The sequence below is a fragment of the Toxotes jaculatrix genome, chromosome 12, assembly GCF_017976425.1.
Source record: "Toxotes jaculatrix isolate fToxJac2 chromosome 12, fToxJac2.pri, whole genome shotgun sequence".
NCBI lineage: Eukaryota > Metazoa > Chordata > Actinopteri > Toxotidae > Toxotes > Toxotes jaculatrix.
The window spans coordinates 26,230,702-26,249,000 of record NC_054405.1 but is presented as its reverse complement, the minus strand read 5'-3'; the positions used below and the strand labels follow the sequence as shown (position 1 = coordinate 26,249,000).

Sequence of the window (18,299 nt, the reverse complement as noted above, 5' to 3'; positions counted from 1 at the left end):
TGGAAAACTCACTTCAGTGATTCAGTGTGATGGAAGTTTCCATTGTTCATTCCAGGATCTGAGGATCTGATCTGGCTCCAGTTCCACAGAGATATGAACCTGAGAGTCAGAGCAGCCCGAGACGTCTCCGAAGCCTCGAGGGCATTCATCACAATCAGTCCAAAAAACTTTATTCATCCTTACAGGGAAATTCTTCAGCTACAATCAAACTCCCAGTGGAAAATGAAGAAAATGCAACGTAGTGCACAGAGTAAGAAGATAGAGGGCAAATAAAATGTTTCGAAAATAAAGAAAAGGCCCGTCACCCGTCTGTCATCACGCTCACTGTGTTTTAATGAAGCTGCTCCTAAACTGCACTTCCAGGCCTCGTGCTTTGATCAGGACACCGTCAGAGGAAATCCCTCAGCTTTTTACCGTCCCTGTCTGTCTCTTTAGCACGAGCCTTTTGGTACCAGACACAAAATATCGACGTAAATCAGCCTGAAAATAATTTATCCAGCGTTCTGTGCATGTTTCCCACATTGCTCTGCATCTCATCTCTGACAGCAGCAAACGGATTTTTGATGGACACCACCTTTCAGCTTCAGCAGCATGTGAAACCTGTGTGAGGCTCAGATTCACAGCCACGTCAGGCTTCTGCTGCCAGTCTGTTTTATTTGTAGCAGCAGTGAGACTGGATGTGAGTGCATCAGAGGATCAAACAGATTATCCAGACTTAGATTGGAACACAGCGAGCAGCAGCAGCAGCCAGGTTTCCTCCTCTCGCTGCACCTCCTTCTGGATCCTTCTCTTCCAGGTGCCGGCCCTCAGCAGATTAAGAGTCACTGTGTGGAGACCTGTCAAAATCCCTGTCACCAAACTGTGAGCAGAGTTCAACACTAACTCACCTTTTCACAGGCTGTGAAAATGAAGGAGCCTCATTTATTATGCAGAGGTGGTGCGTGAGACCCAGGCTACCTGGGGGCCTTTGGCCAGGTGTGTCTGTCCTGTGACATGTTCTCAGACAGAGACGTCAGGACGTCAGTCAGGTGGACTGTTTGTGTTGACACGGTCGGGCTCAGCCTGTTAAAGCTTAATGTGAAGGTTTAATCCTCTGATTTGCAGCTTTGCTAAAGAAAGAAGAAATTTCTTATTCACCAATAAAAAGAAGAAAAGTTCGTTTGTGGTTCGACTGTAAAGTTAAAGGTAAAACCCAGAGTCTCACAGAGGCCACATCAGACCCAGAGCCCAGACCAAACCCCCGACCGAACCCCGTCAGTGCGTCTGGTTAGAACACCACGCTCCGCAGCAGGGGTTTCCCAGTTGGTGGTGTTGTGATTGTTGGTGATGTTGTGATTGTTGGTGATGTTGTGATTGTTGGTGATTGTTGGTGACGTTGTGATTGTTGGTGATGTTGTGATTGTTGGTGATGTTGTGATTGTTGGTGATGTTGGGATTGTTGGTGATGTGATTGTTGGTGATGTTGTGATTGTTGGTGATTGTTGGTGACGTTGTGATTGTTGGTGATGTTGTGATTGTTGGTGATGTTGTGATTGTTGGTGATGTTGGGATTGTTGGTGATGTGATTGTTGGTGATGTTGTGATTGTTGGTGATGTTGTGATTGTTGGTGATGTGATTGTTGGTGATGTGATTGTTGGTGATGTTGTGATTGTTGGTGATTGTTGGTGATGTGATTGTTGGTGACGTTGTGATTGTTGGTGATTGTTGGTGATGTTGTGATTGTTGGTGATGTTGTGATTGTTGGTGATTGTTGGTGATGTTGTGATTGTTGGTGATTGTTGGTGATGTTGTGATTGCTGGATATCTGACCGCATGAAAGCTGAAAATACTCTGACCTTTGACCTCTAATGCTTTTTGTCTTGTGTTTTAACTTCAGCAGATGAAATGAATGAAAAACAGAGTCAGGACATTAAAGAGCAGAGAAACAGACGTTTAGCAAAAATAAGCATTTTAATTTCAGCTCACGCTTTAAGGCCCATGTGACGCCTCCGGCTTCAAAGTTTAGAATTTACAGCTTCTTCACCTGCTGATTCTTCACACGTGTTTCAAACAATAAAAAATGTTCTTGTTAAAAATGTTTTAAATGAAACTTCACAGTTTGTTGCACAACTTGAAAAAGCTTCAGTGCCTTAAACAAAGAGACACCATCTCCATCATCATCATCACCTTCATCAGTCGCAGCTCTGAACAGGAGGTGAACACAGTAACAACGTCACATTCAATTCGTACAAAAAGGAACAAATCCAGCGTAAAAAGGCTTCGAGTCGAGCATCATCAGGATTTTCTTGTCAGACTGAACTTGATGGTGAACTAAACCTGGACTTTCAGATAAAGTCCCAGTTAAACCAGTGACAGAAGCTGTGGTGACAAACAGCAGCTCAGAGTTTCCTGACTGTTGGTGTCCAGAGTTCAGTCTCACGCAGACCTTTTCCTTCAGGCCTCGCTGCCGCAGGGTCTCCGCCCGACGCCTTGAGGGCTGCAGAGCATCAACTCGGCCAAACGTCTGAATCTGCGTCGGGCTCAGCTCCGACTCCTCGTCTCCTGTGGGAGAAAGAAAAGGAAAGAGCTGCTCTGACTGAGTGTGTCGAGGACAGAGGCCGTTTACAGATGTTTCTCTGGAAACATCTGGTTCATCACTTGAAAACTGCCGTTAGTTGACGTCAACTTTATATAGAAAGAATAGAAATAAAGTTGCTTCAGTCTGCTGCTGAATAAATGTGTCATTAGAATGAATGAATGAATGAATGAATCACCCCGCTCTTTTCCTCTGTGCTGTCTGGGTTTGTCGCTCCTTCACTCACATCTTCTCTGTGTTTTTCTCCTGAGGTTTTCTCCTCCTCCTTTGTTTCTGATGGAGATGTGTCTCCCTCCTCTCCTCCCATAGATCTGTTCTCTCCCTCCTTCTCATCCTCTTTTCCAGGCTCAGTTTTTGACTGATCTTCTTTGTGGTTTTCCTCAGGACATGTTGGAGCGTCTGATTTGTCCTCCTTCGCCTCGTCTGATTTGTCCTCCTTCGCCTCGTCCGATTTGTCCTCCTTCGTCTCGTCTGATTTGTCCTCCTTCGCCTCGTCCGATTTGTCCTCCTTCGTCTCGTCCGATTTGTCCTCCTTCGCCTCGTCCGATTTGTCCTCCTTTGTCTCGTCTGATTTGTCCTCCACCTCCTTTCCTTCTTCTCCTGCTGCTTTGTCTGCTACATCAGCAACACTGACTTCATCTCCGCTACTGGACTTCCTGTGGCGGCGGGATGGAGGCCGACGCTTGATGGAGTGACGAGGTCGGCTCTGGAGAAGGACCAATCACAGCAGAGACAAGCAGGTGAGGTTAATAATCACTTATTTACTGACACCCCCCCCCCCACCCCCCCCCCCCCCCCACCCCCTTTTGTTTTGCATCTTTTGTTGTTGTTGCTTTGTGATCATTATCTTTACTTTTTAGGAATGAAAGTAAACAACATCATCAAAGTTTTAGTCTGAGGGGCCTTAAACACACCACCTCAGATATTTACATACATTTGGTCATGGGTCACTGAATGCATCACATGAAATGGACCAATGAAAACAGTGGATTTGACCTGAGGCGAACAGTGGAATAGTCCTTTAAATCTCTGTCTGACCTTGTTGATGCTGGACAGGATGGACCCCTCTGCCGTGGTGGGAGGGGCTTCAAAGGAGGCAGGGACTTCCTCTTCAGTTCGTGGAGAGGTGGCGACTGGGCTGGTGGGGGTCACAGAGGACGAGGTGGTTACCGTGGTTACTGGGACAGAGCCGGGGAAGGCGGGAAGCAGCAGCCTGTGGCCAGGGCTCTTTGGAGAGGACTGCTGGCTCGAGGGAGAGAGAGCGAGGGCCTACACAGAGAGGAAGTGATGTCACAGCGATGTCAGAGCTCTCCCTACACACCAGCAGAGGGCAGCAGAAACCAGCTGGACTCACCTGAATCTTCTCCATCAGAGCAGAGTTCCTCTTGGTTTTGGCAGGTAGAGGTGAGGTGACACCTGGAGGCTGCTGACACACACGCACACGCACACACACACACACACACTTTAAAAGCCTGAGGAGGAAATCTATCAGCGCCCGGAGGAAACACAGAGATACCGGTCTCTGGACTTCACCAGCACAGTGGAGGGCAGTAAATGTTAAAAACAGAACAGTTCACACCACTGACCCCCCACCCCCACCCCCCCCCCCCACCCCCTCGCGCCCCAGCACCTTACCTCCGGGTCGTCTCCATGTGTTTTGGGGAGTTGTAAGGAGCAGGGAGGTCGTCGTCTGACCAGCTTATCCTGGAAAAACAAAACAAACAAACAAACAAACACAAATATAGTGTTAAACTGCTGCACTAACACAAACTAACCGGTTCTAACAGAGACCAGTGTGGCAGCAGCAGTGAACCTCCTCACGCCTTCAAAGGGCTGTTTGACGGTTCAGACCAGGGCTGAACGATTTTAGGAAAAGATCTGAGATTTTTCTGGCAGATACTGCGATTTCGATTTGATTCACAATTTTCTTCAGATCAAGCTTCAGTGTAATATTCACACTGTACAGTAACATTTACAAACATGACAGAAAACTACATCATACCATAAAAACATTAAACTCCATTACTCTAATGCAAGAATGAAAACCAGAGTTAAGAACTGATTTCAAATGTATTTGTTAAGAATAAACACGCAGGTTCATTCTATAAAGTCACTGAGCAGCGGCAGTTATTACAGATGAAGAACTCAACTTCGGGCCTGAGCATCAGTTTCACACTTTTCAGCGGAACTTTTCCGTCATGCAAACACCTGTGCTGATTTTTCAGGTGTCGGTATAAACTGTTGTGTTTCCGCTGGATGTTGCAGCTTCAGCGCGACAGGTTTTGCACAGTACCTGTTTCTGCTGCACGTCTGCGGCCTCAGAGCCGAAATACTCCTGTAACTCCGCGTGTACCTGTGAACTCACCGTTTCGTTCCCAGCAGCGTCGCGTGGAGAAGCCGAGGCCGTGAACCTTCCTGCCAGTTCAGCCACAGAACGCCGGCGTGGAGCCTCCTCCTGAGGATGGAGGAAGGAAGGAAGGAAGGAAGGAGACCACAGTAAATACCAACGACACAGGTAAAGCTACTGTACTGTAGCTGATACCTCCCTGTGTTGCGGGTTACTTCCTGTCTGTGGCAGCGTTGTGTCCATGTTAGGAAGGAAATGTGAGTGTCGTTGTCAGGCAGCTGCTCATTAGAGACACAGCTCTGAGGCAACAGGGACAGGAAGTGTAGGTCTGTCCCTGCAGAAGCCCCAGGCCCAGTGTGTGTCCACTAATACTACCACTACTACTGCCACTACTACTACTGTTACTACTACTACTACTACTACTACTCTACTACTGCTGCTGCTGCTTCAGGTACCATCTGGGGACATAATCCCTCACTGGCTTCCCACCAATGAAAACAGTTCAGTCCAGAACTGCAGTATTGACCTTCAGAACCACGAGTCCAAACACACGAGGACGGCACAAGTCTATTAAAGGATCAGACAACAACCACCCCGTCAAACACACACACACACACACACACACACACACACACACACACACACACACACACACACACACACAGCTGTTGACATGAGCTTGATCCATGTCCATTTCAGCTGAAGGTCTCACATTGCTGACATTCAACAGATAATGAAATCACATCGCCTGGAGGACACACACACACACACAGTCTTGTTCATTCCTCCCACTGTCGTCGACCCATGAAAAGGCAGAAAGTGAAAAAACAGCCGTTAAACCACTTCCTCTTCCTGCTGTTCGTACATGTAGAGTTTCCACAGCTGCTGATTTCTTCACATCACTTTGTTTCTAAAATGCATCACTAACAATCATTATCTTTTTGTTTTCCTTCAACAACTACAGATCAGCTCTGTCAGGGCCGGGCTCACGTCAGGTGTTTATACCTGACCCTGACGGTGGAGGCCGTCGTAGAAAAGGGGCGATGCAATATTCTGATTTGAAAGAAGATCAGTAGATCGCTGCTGGTTGTAACTCCACATATGGGGCCACACAATGGGCCCCTGGACACAGATCTGCTACAGACCCCCACCCTGCTACAGAGGACCAGATCCCCCAGACGGTAAAGGATCTGTGATCCTGTGTGTGGTCGTCTGACTTTCCAAAAAGGAACGGTCACTTTGCTCAGAGGTTCTGGTCCCGGGGTTCCCGGGTCTGAACCTGTGCACCTGTACCTGTTTGGCCTGGTCAGTGATCCATCCATGACACTAATAAGGCTGCTGGTTAAAACAACATGTGGCCTGTACACGAGATCATCACACGTGAGTGATGTGAACTCCAGGTGTGAACAGGACCAAAGTCTCAGCTTCAGATCGACTGAAGAGATAAATTCATCACACAACATCAGAGCAAAGCTACGAGTGGAAAACACCACAAATGAAAAAACAGCAGATTTCTGTGGAAAGAGATGCTGCGATGTTCCTTTAGCAAAGCTCTGGCCTGTGCTTCAGTTACAGGAACGTGTCTGTGATGATGATGTTTAACTGTGTGGTTTTAAACCTGCACCTCAGACTTGAATGAACGAGGCGTCAGTGACCATCACGTCGCTCTTTAGGTTATTTGACTTTTAAAAGTCCAGACCAGCAACGTGAACTTTGCAGCGTTACAGTAACGAACGTGAGGAAACGGCTGCAGCAGCTCGTCTGAGGTCGATTCGTCACAGCAGGAAATGAGCCAGGAAAAGTTCAGCCGTGTTTCTGCATCTGTGCTTCATGTTTCACGTGTTGGATCATCTGCTTTTTATCAGGGGACGTCTGAGACGTTTGTCACAGTGAGACATGTCCTCTGACCCACAAATATGTGCTGTGTTTAAGTGCTGTTGGAAATCTCTGACATCCGGTTCTGACATGCTCTCAAATAAAATGTAAGAGGGAAACAACTGACATGTCAGCCACACACTCAACTGTGTGAGCACGTGGAAATAAATATTGTCACCAGATTTTTAAATTGCTAAACAGAAAATATTCATATTTATAAAACATTTCTTGAAATAAATTTGTACTTTCACACGACAGCAATTCATGAAACTGCAACAGAACAGAAACACAAGCAGAGGAATCAGTGACCCGACGACACTGAGCTCCGACCTGCAGCTCCATGAGCACATCTGTCACATCTGTTCAACAAACACCCAGAGAGCAGAGAACATGCAGCCTGATCCAGATTCAACAGAAACACAGAGAAAACAACACACACACACAAACTGGACAGAAGAACAGAAGAGTTTTACCTGCATCCTGCTCGTCGTCTCTCTGCAGCTGCGTTTATGTCCTGTGTGTGTGTGAGAGAGAGAGAGAGGGAGAGAGAGAGAGAGAGAGAGAGAGAGAGAGAGAGAGAGAGAGTGAGTGAGTGAGTGAGAGGGAGAGGGAGAGAGAGAGAGAGAGAGAGAGAGAGAGTGAGGCCTGCAGGTTAAATATAGCCAAAGTCACTACTGTCACATAGTGAGAGAGAGACAGACATACACATACAGGGAGAGGGAGTGTTTGTGGGGGGCGGCAGCTCATGTTCTGTCACATGCTCATCATGTCTCTGTTTGTCTCCTGCTCCTTCTGCTGCTTCCTGCTGATTAATTAAAGCTGATTTTACTGTTGAGCAGCAGAAAATATTTGACGCCTGAGTGAAAACGCCTCCTGTGACGTGATCAGATTGTTGAGAGGTTCAGAGGGACAGTGTCTCTACAGATTGTTCAGAGGGACAGTGTCTCTACAGATTGTTCAGAGGGACAGTGTCTCTTCAGTGGAACTAACAGCTCATAGAGAGATTCACCTGTAGCCAGTGAGTTCGTTTACCTGAGCAGGTCACCAGAGGTTTGTGACACTGTCAGGAATTATCTCTGTGCAAGTTGAATTTCATGGACATGAAGCATCAGGAATGTGGAGCATCACATTAACACGTGTTTCTACATGACGGGCATGCTCAGTGACAGATTATTTGTTCAGCAGCACAATAAACGTTCGAATCTCCGAGTGACAGAAACTTTCTCAGCTCCTCCTGATGAGCTTTCACCACACAGCTCAGGTGTTCCTGTTATTTTGTCCACCCTGTGTGTGAGCATCGGTGGTCTCATTCATCAGCAGTGTGATGATGTGGCTGAAGAGGAACCTGCAGCCTGTTGTTGCCTCCTCTGTTCTGAAGGGAAGTTGAGTCACACGAGCAGAGAATTTATTCTTTCATTTCTCCTTTTGAGTTTCTTCACTTCTGCCTCTGAGCTGAAGAGCGCTCGCCAGCTCACGGCTGCTTCAAACTCACATTCATGCTGAATTTGAGGGCTGGAGCTCTGCAACTAAAACGAGTGATTTGTGAATGAGGTTCGGAATGGAGGAAGCTTCCTCTTGTAGGTAACATTCTGGGACCTGAAACAGTTTTTAAAGCTCCTGATAGACAAACAGAAACAAGTCTGTGTTCATATGATGAACTGTTCCTCCTCTCAGCAGTGTCTCAGTTTATCTTCTGACCAATCAACACTGGCAGTTTGTCCTCTGACAGAAACACAGGACGTGGTTGGAAGGGAGGAGTGAAGCAAACAGGAAAAAAAGAACGCGGCATTTTGAAGGAGGAAACCTTATAAGGTGATTAATGCCACCGGAAATGTGACCAGGAAGACGTTACGCAACATCATGGCTTCTTTCAGTAAGAGAAAAAACGCATTTCATATTTAACCAAAAATGTGTTTGTAACAGAGTCATCAGAGACCTGGACTGGACTCAGACTCCAGTCCAGGTCTCTGATGACTCCACTTTACCTGCACTTTTTGACCTGACATGACTTTGAATCCTCCTCAAGCCCAAAGATTAAAAACCGTGTTACTGAAAAACCTTTGGATCATGACATTGAGCTGCTGCTGTCAACAAACAATTACATTTATTTGAAAGACACAAATAAAGTTTCTCTTTTTGGAATTTCAACACATGATGACTTCAGACTTGAAACACAAGGCTGGATTTGTTGGACCTGACTGGGGCTTTACTGGGACCTGTGGAGTCTGAAAACAATGAGGAAAAAAAGGGTTAAAAAATCTTTCCACAGCACATTTCGTTTATCTCGTGTGTCTGTAAACTCAGCTGTGTGTTTTCTCTAAGTTCAGTGAGAACAGACCCGTCATGGCCTCAGGTTAGAGCGCTCTGTGCTGCCATTTTGTGGTTAAACGTCCAGAGTAGCTGTCAAGTCAGTGAACGCACCACCGAGTCAGTCAAAGAAAGCATAACTTACATTATTTCCGTTTTATTTATTATCTGATTCTGAAAGATGTTTTATTTTGAAAAATGACCGGATTTTCTCCGCTACATCTGTCAATGGCTCACTCGTGATGCATGTCAAGATGCTTGCCTCGGTCACATGTCTTACCTACATCCGCTACCTTCTTAAAGGGGCTGCTCCGGCCGGTAACATAATACAATACCGCTAAATTGAAACCCCTAAGCTAGCAAAATGAACAAAAAACAAACGTCTTTGGGAAGTTTCTTTGCGCAGGGTAAAAGAGCCAGTGAGGAGACAGAAGAAGAGCCTACGACTTCAAAGAAAAAGAAAGTTGCATTTAACAGACAATACGGGGAGTCCTACATGAAATATGGATTTATTGCAACAGGTTGTTCCCACGCACCAAGCCCGCTCTGCATAATATGCGGCGACCGGCTCTGTAATGAGGCAATGAAGCCTTCAAAGCTGCTTCGCCACTTGGAGACCAAGCATTCGTTTATTATTATTATTATTCAGCGCCCCCCCCCCCCCCCCCCCCGGCCCGTGTGTGATCACGTGATGCGACGTCGACGTCATCGCACTACGTTCCTGTTCAGCCGCGACGAGGACGTACACAAGCTGAAGACCTGCACCAGTACCAAGGGGTGAGTTGAAGGTTTCAGCAGTGAGGATCATTTCCGCGGTCAGCTGCCGCTGGGGGCTGGCTCCAGAAGTGAGCAATTCTCCATTGACCCCCATGTTAAAATAGCGAACTTTACAGCCTAAAAAAACATATTTACAGCCTGGTACATTTTTTGTTTTTGGTCTTTATTGATAGTTTCCACCTCCGTGAACATAAATGAGGGCGTGGTTACGTTGAGTGACAGCCCCATAGACACTGGCAGTTAGCTCTTTGCTAAAGCATCGGCTCGGCTAGGCGGCTACATCCAGAGGCCTCCGGCTACCTCCAGCGGTTGACGGGCTGCAGTGTCCGTGTTTGTTTGCCAATGTTCGGATAGGTTTCTGTGACAGTATGGCTTGTTGTAGTGTAGACTGTACTAACCGACCGTCGAAGGAGTCTGTGTTGCAGTTTTTTCGGTAAGTAAATTTCTCACTATTTTACCTGGATGTTTGCGCTAATTAGCATGTATTAGCATATTCTGCCGCTGGCTCATGACTTCATTTCCGATTTCTGGTCGCTGCTGATACAGATAGAGGACCGGAGCAGCTAATGTTAGGAACGCTGCTGCGGTGTGTTCCGTGCTCTCAGAGTCCGTTTATTGTGGGATTACTAGGCTACAATTTTATTACGTCTCATTTTTCTGTTTAAAAAGTCCGACATTGCATGGACAGAGCAGCTCCGTCAGTCAGCGGCTGCTGTGGTTTGTGTGCTGCTGTAACTGTAAGTGGATAGTGGGTGGAGGCAGCGGTGAAAACCGGTAAATATTAAATATTGCTCCGAGCTAAGTTGCCGGGTTCTCGGCCGGCGGACTCCGGCTGACCCGTACAGTAACCGCCTCTCCGCTAAATATAGAAAGTACACTCCCACTAAAATCCAACATGGCGCAGCTCAGATGCCCATGGTTTGGTCACTAAACCGATTCCCCCAAACCAGTGGGTGACGTCACGGGTGCTACGTCCATGTCTTATTCAGTCTATGGGCGTAGCGGAGAGTAGTCAGGTTGCCGGCGTAGGTGGGCGTGGAGATTGTTCTCGCGTTCACACTCTGACCTGCCTTTAGCTCCTCCCCAACCCCGCCCCTTGTCTAAATATGGTAGTTTCTGGCTCCAAAAACAAAGATGGCGACGTGAAACGCCAAACTCGAGGCTTCCAAACAGCGGTTTATAGACCAGTGCCAGATGTAACCCTGATTGCTGCTCTTTATTCTTTATTTATGAGGTATTCTCCTTTTGCATTGAAGAAGATGGAGGAAATCAGGTCATTTGATGAAGAGATTAAACATGTAAGTAAAAACATTAGCTATGTGGACGTTTTGTAACTGTACAGCTAGCTAAAACGTGTGGATTCAACTGTGTGGTTATTGTGTACACTGTAGTTTGTGGTGCTGTTGAACTGTATTGCATTATACACAGAGGTGCGTAAATGTTACTGTGATATGTAAAAAGGCATTAAAGCAGGATGCCACAAGGCAATGTAAAAAAGAATAGTGGTGGATTGTAAACAAATTTTACTCATTTCATTTATTTCATTCAAATTTCACTCACTTTTCTAAACGTGAAAATGCTATATAGATATGAATGCATCTATTAAATCAAATAATATGATATATAAAAACACATCTGCTTTTACTTAAGTGACATTTTGAATGTGAAACTTCACATAGAGTATTTGTACTTTGCTGCTTTTACTTTTACTTAAAAATACTAAAATAAAGTGAAAGATCAAAATAAGCTAAAATGGGATAAAACTAGTTTGAGCAGACCTCACCTCTGCTTAATTAGCAAACATTAATACTAAAATAAAATAAAAATAAAACTAACATGACAGTAGACTGATAGAAATGCCTCATATTAATGTTAAGACTAAGGCAATTCTTCAGGGCTCTCACTTTCAACATTTACATAACGGACATCTCTCTCTGAAATTATCCACAGGACTTCCGATTTGTTTGTGAATCAACTCATCGGGGACATCATGGTGCCAGCAGCAGCTGCAGTGACAGTCGGCTAGAGGTAGGTGGAGCTAAAAGCTTAAAAGCTGAGCAATGGAAATTGTATGTCTGCATTCCTGGTATGTAGGAATAGTGTTGATGAGACTCAGAACGCTCTTATAAATTAGAACATGTGGGAGAGAGGCTCTTTGATAACAAGCTGTCAGAAATAAACAGGCTGAAAGTCTGGATAACAGACATGTCACATCTTCAGGAATTGCACTGAAACATTCAGCACAAAAACAGCTTGTTCTCACCAGTTGTACTGTAAAATTTGGTCTTTATAGATACAATGTACCACATATGATTCTGTGGAGGCTGTGAACAGCATGAACATGCACACTGTCACCGTGCTGAGGTCCAGCTGAAGCATGTTTGACCCACATTTTGTGGTAAGGTGGTGGTAACATTTCTCCAAATGTTCTTGTAATGATGCCAAAAGGAAGATGTCATGTAACAGGCCTGAGGACTCATTGTAGTGGGGTTGCTTTTATTTATTAAATACAGTGAAATGAGCCAGAGATTATGTCTGCATACAAATATTGTATTCCTTTTACTTATTTCAATTACAAACATTTAAATTTTTTTGAGAACTAACTACATTTTTAATTCAAATGCACTCTGTGCCGACCCGAAATAATGCTAACCACTGCACCACCGTGCTGCTCCCAGGTCATTATATTCTCTGAAAATAATGCTTAAATTGTAGTTTGGGGTGAGACCTCACCCTTTGCTGGGACGGCTGAGTGTCAGTCGACAGCATAAATGGTACAGGAGAACAGGCCTGATGGTCTGATCTCTGAGCCCATAGATGAGAGAGCTCAGACATCTGGGCAAGATATAAACAACCACATAGAAAACACTCTTGATACGTACAATTGATAACCTTGGTACGATTGTTGATAGTGATTGAACAATAGAGCTGTGCATGGTTGAGAATAGACTGAGGACCAGCTGCACCAGATGCAGCAGCAGTGTGTTACGAGCCTTATGAGCCGAAGCTTTGTCTGTGGAGGCTGACCTGGCTGCTACCATCACACCAGCATAGGAGGCAATGATCACAACAGTGGCTGAAAGAAACAGAAAGTAAGTGTAGGCTTTGTCGTAATGATCACTTATTGGCTCAAGCACCATCTGTAAATCGGAGCAGACGTCTGTCATTACCAGGCTCTCCAGGTCTTTGAATGGAAAATTTAACAGCAAAAGAACTCGAATGCAGATATTTATCAAGCTAATGGCCCAAACCACAGCGATAGCCACCCCTGTGTTTCTGACGGTGATGATGGTAGCGTGCCTCAGTGGGTAGCACACAGCTACATATCGCTCCAGAGACATCACCACCAGAGTCAGAGGAGAGATATCATTTGTGAGCTTGGTAAAAATAATGAGAACACCACACACAGGATACGTTAGCATTATTCTACAAGCAGCAATTATGTACAGTAACTGGCTAAATGCCAGCTGAGCAGTGTCAGCAAACAGGAGGTTATACAGGAGAATGTAACGGGAGGTTTCACGAAACACTGGTTTACTCCTCAGGGTGAATAACATGATCCCATTGATGAAGAGAAACACACAGCATGGCATTCCAATCAGAGTGGTAAACAAGACTCTCTCCAGTAACCCCTGATGCTGCTGTCCAGTGACGTTGAGAGTCTGCGACTGGTTTGGATATGACATTTTAGAGAAGCATTGAAGACCAAAAATAAACACAGACCTGTTGATGTAATTGAAGCATAAAAGCACAGCACTTTTTTTCCAGTTTGCCTTCTGAATACAGTGAAGACATGTCATCGTTAGGTTCATATGCAGAACAGAATATCATCCATGTACGTTTTCCCTGTGCTGATGGTTAGATGATGGTGTGAGCAGAGCTGGTCTGCAGAGTTCGTCTGTCCTCACACACTATATATGAGCTCAGTCCTCCAACCCACTTCATGACACTACATGAACACATGATAGTCTGGTCTGTGTCATGTTCCGCTTGTACGTGGTATTATTTATGTGTTGTGTATTTCTGAGATGCTGTTGATGAGCACAGCACAATTAACAAATTCCTTTTTGGAGTTCATCAGATTTTTTACAGAGTTATACCACAGCCTTTACAAACAGGAGCAACTCTTGGTGGCTTATTTCTTTTAATCCCTCTGACAAGAATGAACTTTAATTCATGATGTTGGCTGCATGTGGAAAGGTTTCGGTGGTGAGAGCAGTGTACACGTTTCAGTGTGTCTTGTTTGTGCTTTGGAGTTTTTCTCCTGGTTGTTGTGAGGGTGAAAGGATGATGTTACTGCTTTTAATAGATTGTGACCATGTGCAGGGGCCATTTATTTCAGTTTGAGTCTCTGGCAGTGATTTGTAGGTTAGCAACAGATTTACCTATAAAACTGACGAGGATCTGCTAGCATGTTAGACATGGACCCTTGTACACCTTGCCCATCCTTGTGAGGACTACTTCCTGAATTCACGGGTACCACTCTGCCCCCCATGTTAACACATTAGCCTTATAATTGGTCAGAATGTCTTGTGTAAGGCCTGTTACTCACCAAGATGATCCACACCCACAGCAGTACTACTCAGTGGCATTATTTAATATAAGATCGCTCATAAACAAAAGCTGTTTTGATCCTTTTTCTTCAGAGATGCTGCACTTTATGTCTCCTGTTGAGACATGGTCACAGCCAGGAGAGAGATCAAGATCAAAAGATTTTACTGTCAGTTCACTCTATGTGCAGGGCATACAGAAAAATAGAAATGCTGTTTCTCTTTCACCAAGTGAGAGGTGCCATTAATTAAAATAAAATTAAAAAATAGAACCTCTCTGTACTTTTCAGCTTTGATGGTGCCTTTCCAGATGTGTAAGCCGCCCACGCCATAGGCACTATGGTGCCTTATGTTTTAAAAAGATTTTAAAGACATAAAGTAGTATGAAGTGGTTTAAACACTCTTAAACACTTGTACAGGGAGAGGCTTAGTCTTACCTTTTATAATCAAAGTTTCCAAAAAACTAAACTAGGACTGGTTCTTGTAAATAGCTTTGTAAAGTCATATTTGTAAACCTAAGTATAATTATCTTAACTTGAGGTCGCTGTAAATGCATCTGATACACAAGTGTGCAGATCAAGTTAGAAATATAAACTCTAATGGAAATGTGCAGTAAACCAGTAAGAAGTAGAAGTAGAATATGTTTCTTTTTGAAATATTTTCTCACTCTAAATGGAGAAAGTGAGTGTTGTAACTGGTACAAATTCCCTAGTTCTACTCCATTTAGTACTGGTGCGTGCTTCAGTGTGGAAATATCATGAATGCATGTTTGTTGGCCGGTTTGATTTCTCTGTTTTCTGTTTCATATCAGATACCATACACACACACATTCAGTCAGAAATACACACATGGATGCCTACCGTGTTCGGTGAGACCAACAATGAGATAAAGGCCCTTCTGTCACATGTGCCTTTTTCTGAGTGGATGTTCAGAACCCCCTACATTCAATAGTAACTGATAAAAAAGAACTTGTTAAGGTTTCAAAGATTTTATTTTGGCTCAAAGAGGGCCAGATAATTCACCTAAACACCATATTCCTCAAAACATCTTCATGCACAGGTGTGTTTAAATACATTAAAACATTTACAAGTTAGAAAAGCCTTTTCTTTTTTTGAAGTTGTAATGATTCATATCAGACGTACCATTCAAAGAATCAATATCATCAGCAAGCGTAGCAAGATTAGCTTGAATTTTCATTAAGTTAAATTCTTTCATTCGTATTCCACATTCAGAATTTCAGTAAATCACGATACACCCCTGAAAATAAGGCTTAAATAATTCAGCGTAGCCTAGAATGAGGCCTCACCCTTGGTCGGGATGATCGACAGCTTCATTCGACAGCAGAGATGGTACATGAGGATGGGTCTGATGGTCTGGTCTCTGATGCCATAGATGAGGGAACTCAAACATCTGGGCGAAAGGATAAAACACACATAAAGAATATTCACGATGCGCAGAATTGCTATTCTGTCAAGGATTTCTGAGATGGCGAAAACCAAGGGGTTGTAAACAGTTGAAGAGAGACTGAGGCCCAGCTGCAGCAGGTGCAGCAGCAGTGTGTTATGAGTCTTACGGGCCGAAGCTTTGTCTGTGGAGGCTGACCTGGCTGCTACCATCACACCAATGTAGGAGCAACTGAGTGCGACAGCAGCTGACAGAAACAGAAAACAAGTGTAGGCTTTATCATAATGAGCAGACCCTGGCCCGAGCATCATGGCTGTGTCAGAGCAGAAGTCCTTCATCTGCAGGCTCTGCAGCTCTTCAAACGGAAAATTTAACAACAGAAGAACTCGAGTGAGGACATTTAGTGAACTGAAGGCCCAAACCACAGTGATAGCCACCCCTGTGTTTCTGATGGTGATGATGGTAGCGTGCCTCAGTGGGTAGCACACAGCTACATATCTCTCCAGAGACATCACCACCAGAGTCAGAGGAGAGATCACAGTTGTGAGATTAGCGATCATGGTGAGAACACCACACACAGGATACGTTAGCATTATTCTACAGGCAGCCAGTATATACATTAACTGGCTTAGTGCTATTTGCACAGTGTCAGCAAACAGGAGGTTATACAGCAGAATGTAACGGGAAGTTTCACGAAACACTGGTTTACTCCTCAGGGTGAATAACATGGTCCCATTAATGAAGAGAAACACACAGCATGGAACCATAACTGGAGCAGAAAACAACACAATTTCCAGTGTTCCTCGATACTGCAGTTCAGCAGTGATGTTGGTCTGAGTTGCATATGACATATTAGCCAGGCTTTTATGCGGCCGCCTTGGAAACAAGCTGGTACATTTTAGGGCGTGTATCCAGATCTGGAATCATTGTGAATAATATGAAAAAACACTCAAGACCTACAAAAATCCATTTACCCTCTGATATAACACAGAAGCACAGTTAATCTTGTACAGTCTGTTAGTAGCAACAGTAGTTCTCAGTCCAGTAAAAGTCCACTGTCTTTGCAGAGATGTCCACTGAGTTCACATGTAAAGCAGAAAATGATCCATGTACGTTTTCCCTGTGCTGATGGTTAGATGATGGTGTGAGCAGAGCTGGTCTGCAGAGTTCGTCTGTCCTCACACACTATATATGAGCTCAGTCCTCCAACCCACTTCATGACACTACATGAACACCCAATAGTCTGGTCTGTGTCATATCCCCAGTTTGCATTGTTAATGTTCCTGATGTGATTGTCTCTGGCTCTGAAACCGTAAAGAAGCAGTGTCATTAGTGATGATGTGGACGTCCTGTCTGCTCAGGTCAATAGTTTATTAAAACTAGAAACTCTTTGGTTCGATCATATTAGCTTTGGTGCTGCTGCAGTGAACTGAAGGCTGAACTCATCAGATATATGTGCTGAGTTCTCCTGTGTCGGCTCTTGTTCTGCCTGGAATGATTCTGTTTGGTCATCCCACCTTTCATGTTCCCGAGGTCAAGCCTGTCAAAGAGAGACTGGTTGGTTGGTTCCCTCCACCCACCGGGTCACTGATGGGGAACTGGTGTGCACAGTAAAATGGCTACAGGTGGTCTGCAGCAGGGACATTAAATTAAATTAAATTAAATTAAATTTAGCTTATAATTTGTTTTCTCTTGTTTATTTTGCTGCATTGCATTGAGCCACAAAACATCCACATTTTTATTATGTATCATAGACTTTTTATTTGAAGCCATATTATTTTATTTTACTTATGAGTATTCATATAGAACATAAATATCATCAACTGTAGCAAACTGATTTCCTTTAAATACTGTGTGATATACATGATGCTGTTTTGATTTTACAGTGTTACAGTTATCTGCCTTGTAATGATGCCGAGCCACAGTGCATACAAACATTATATTCCTTTTACTTATTACAATTTCCAAGAACAAAAAGCTTTGAATTAAAATGAATTATCTGCTGACTGTAAATAATTCTAGGATATAAATATAAATATATCCCCATTGCAATACTAAGCCAATGTGTTATTTTGCCAATGTGCGGATATTGAACACTTGACCTAGACTCTAAAGTAGACCGTAGACACCGTTAAATGTAGGAAATCCACCTTGGATTGTTGTCAGTTTGTTTTCTCATGTTTTGAAAGTGAGTTTTGTTCCAGGTCAGTATCCATCCATCCGTTAGCTGTGCCTCTCACCCTGTGGGGGTCACATGGGGCTGGAGCCAACCCCAGCTGACACTGGGTGAGAGGCAGGGTGCATTCTGGGCAGGTCGCCCGTCTGTCGTGGGACTAACACGCAGGAACAAAAGCTCACGCTCACATTCACATCTATGGCCATTTTAGAATTGCCAGTTAACCAGGGGCTGTTGGAGGAAGCCGGAGTACTCGGACTACCCAGGCTGGCATGGGGAGAACACGC

The 18,299-nt window shown here is 44.5% G+C and overlaps 3 protein-coding genes across 4 annotated transcripts; all 3 read right to left on the bottom strand.

Annotated features, from left to right (window-relative positions):
- Window positions 1–1,936: 1,936 nt before the first annotated feature.
- dub (duboraya) lies at window positions 1,937–7,398 on the bottom strand. Of its 2 annotated transcripts, none has more exons than XM_041052371.1 (7): window positions 7,272–7,398; window positions 4,942–5,031; window positions 4,212–4,280; window positions 3,931–4,002; window positions 3,615–3,845; window positions 2,755–3,282; window positions 1,937–2,542 (listed from the first exon to the last, which is right to left on the bottom strand). In XM_041052371.1, exons 1-7 carry the CDS (start codon window positions 7,275–7,277, stop codon window positions 2,522–2,524), a joined length of 1,017 nt encoding a protein of 338 aa, XP_040908305.1. In that variant the 5' UTR covers window positions 7,278–7,398; the 3' UTR covers window positions 1,937–2,521. The 2 variants fall into 2 exon arrangements, with proteins under 2 accessions (XP_040908305.1, XP_040908306.1); XM_041052372.1 differs by having other exon boundaries at window positions 3,931–3,999.
- A 5,213-nt stretch (window positions 7,399–12,611) lies between these two features.
- Window positions 12,612–13,589, bottom strand: LOC121190317 (odorant receptor 131-2-like). Its single transcript, XM_041050945.1, has one exon. The coding sequence runs from the start codon at window positions 13,566–13,568 to the stop codon at window positions 12,612–12,614; it is 957 nt and encodes a 318-aa protein (XP_040906879.1). The 5' UTR covers window positions 13,569–13,589.
- Window positions 13,590–15,721: 2,132 nt separating this feature from the next.
- LOC121190316 (odorant receptor 131-2-like) lies at window positions 15,722–16,687 on the bottom strand. The gene has a single exon (XM_041050944.1). The coding sequence runs from the start codon at window positions 16,685–16,687 to the stop codon at window positions 15,722–15,724; it is 966 nt and encodes a 321-aa protein (XP_040906878.1).
- Between the last annotated feature and the right edge of the window lie 1,612 nt (window positions 16,688–18,299).

What these genes read in the sequence shown, in the direction of transcription:
- dub (XM_041052371.1), bottom strand. An exon ending in ACGCTGCTGGGAACGAAACG is followed by an intron (nt 4,281 to 4,941) that starts GTGAGTTCACAG and finishes TTGTTTTTCCAG; the next exon opens with GATAAGCTGGTCAGACGACG. An exon ending in CTCTGATGGAGAAGATTCAG is followed by an intron (nt 3,846 to 3,930) that starts GTGAGTCCAGCT and finishes CTCTCTGTGTAG; the next exon opens with GCCCTCGCTCTCTCTCCCTC.
- LOC121190317 (XM_041050945.1), bottom strand. Translation starts at nt 13,568, where the DNA reads ATGTCATATCCAAACCAGTCGCAGACTCTCAACGTCACTGGACAGCAG.
- LOC121190316 (XM_041050944.1), bottom strand. Translation starts at nt 16,687, where the DNA reads ATGTCATATGCAACTCAGACCAACATCACTGCTGAACTGCAGTATCGA.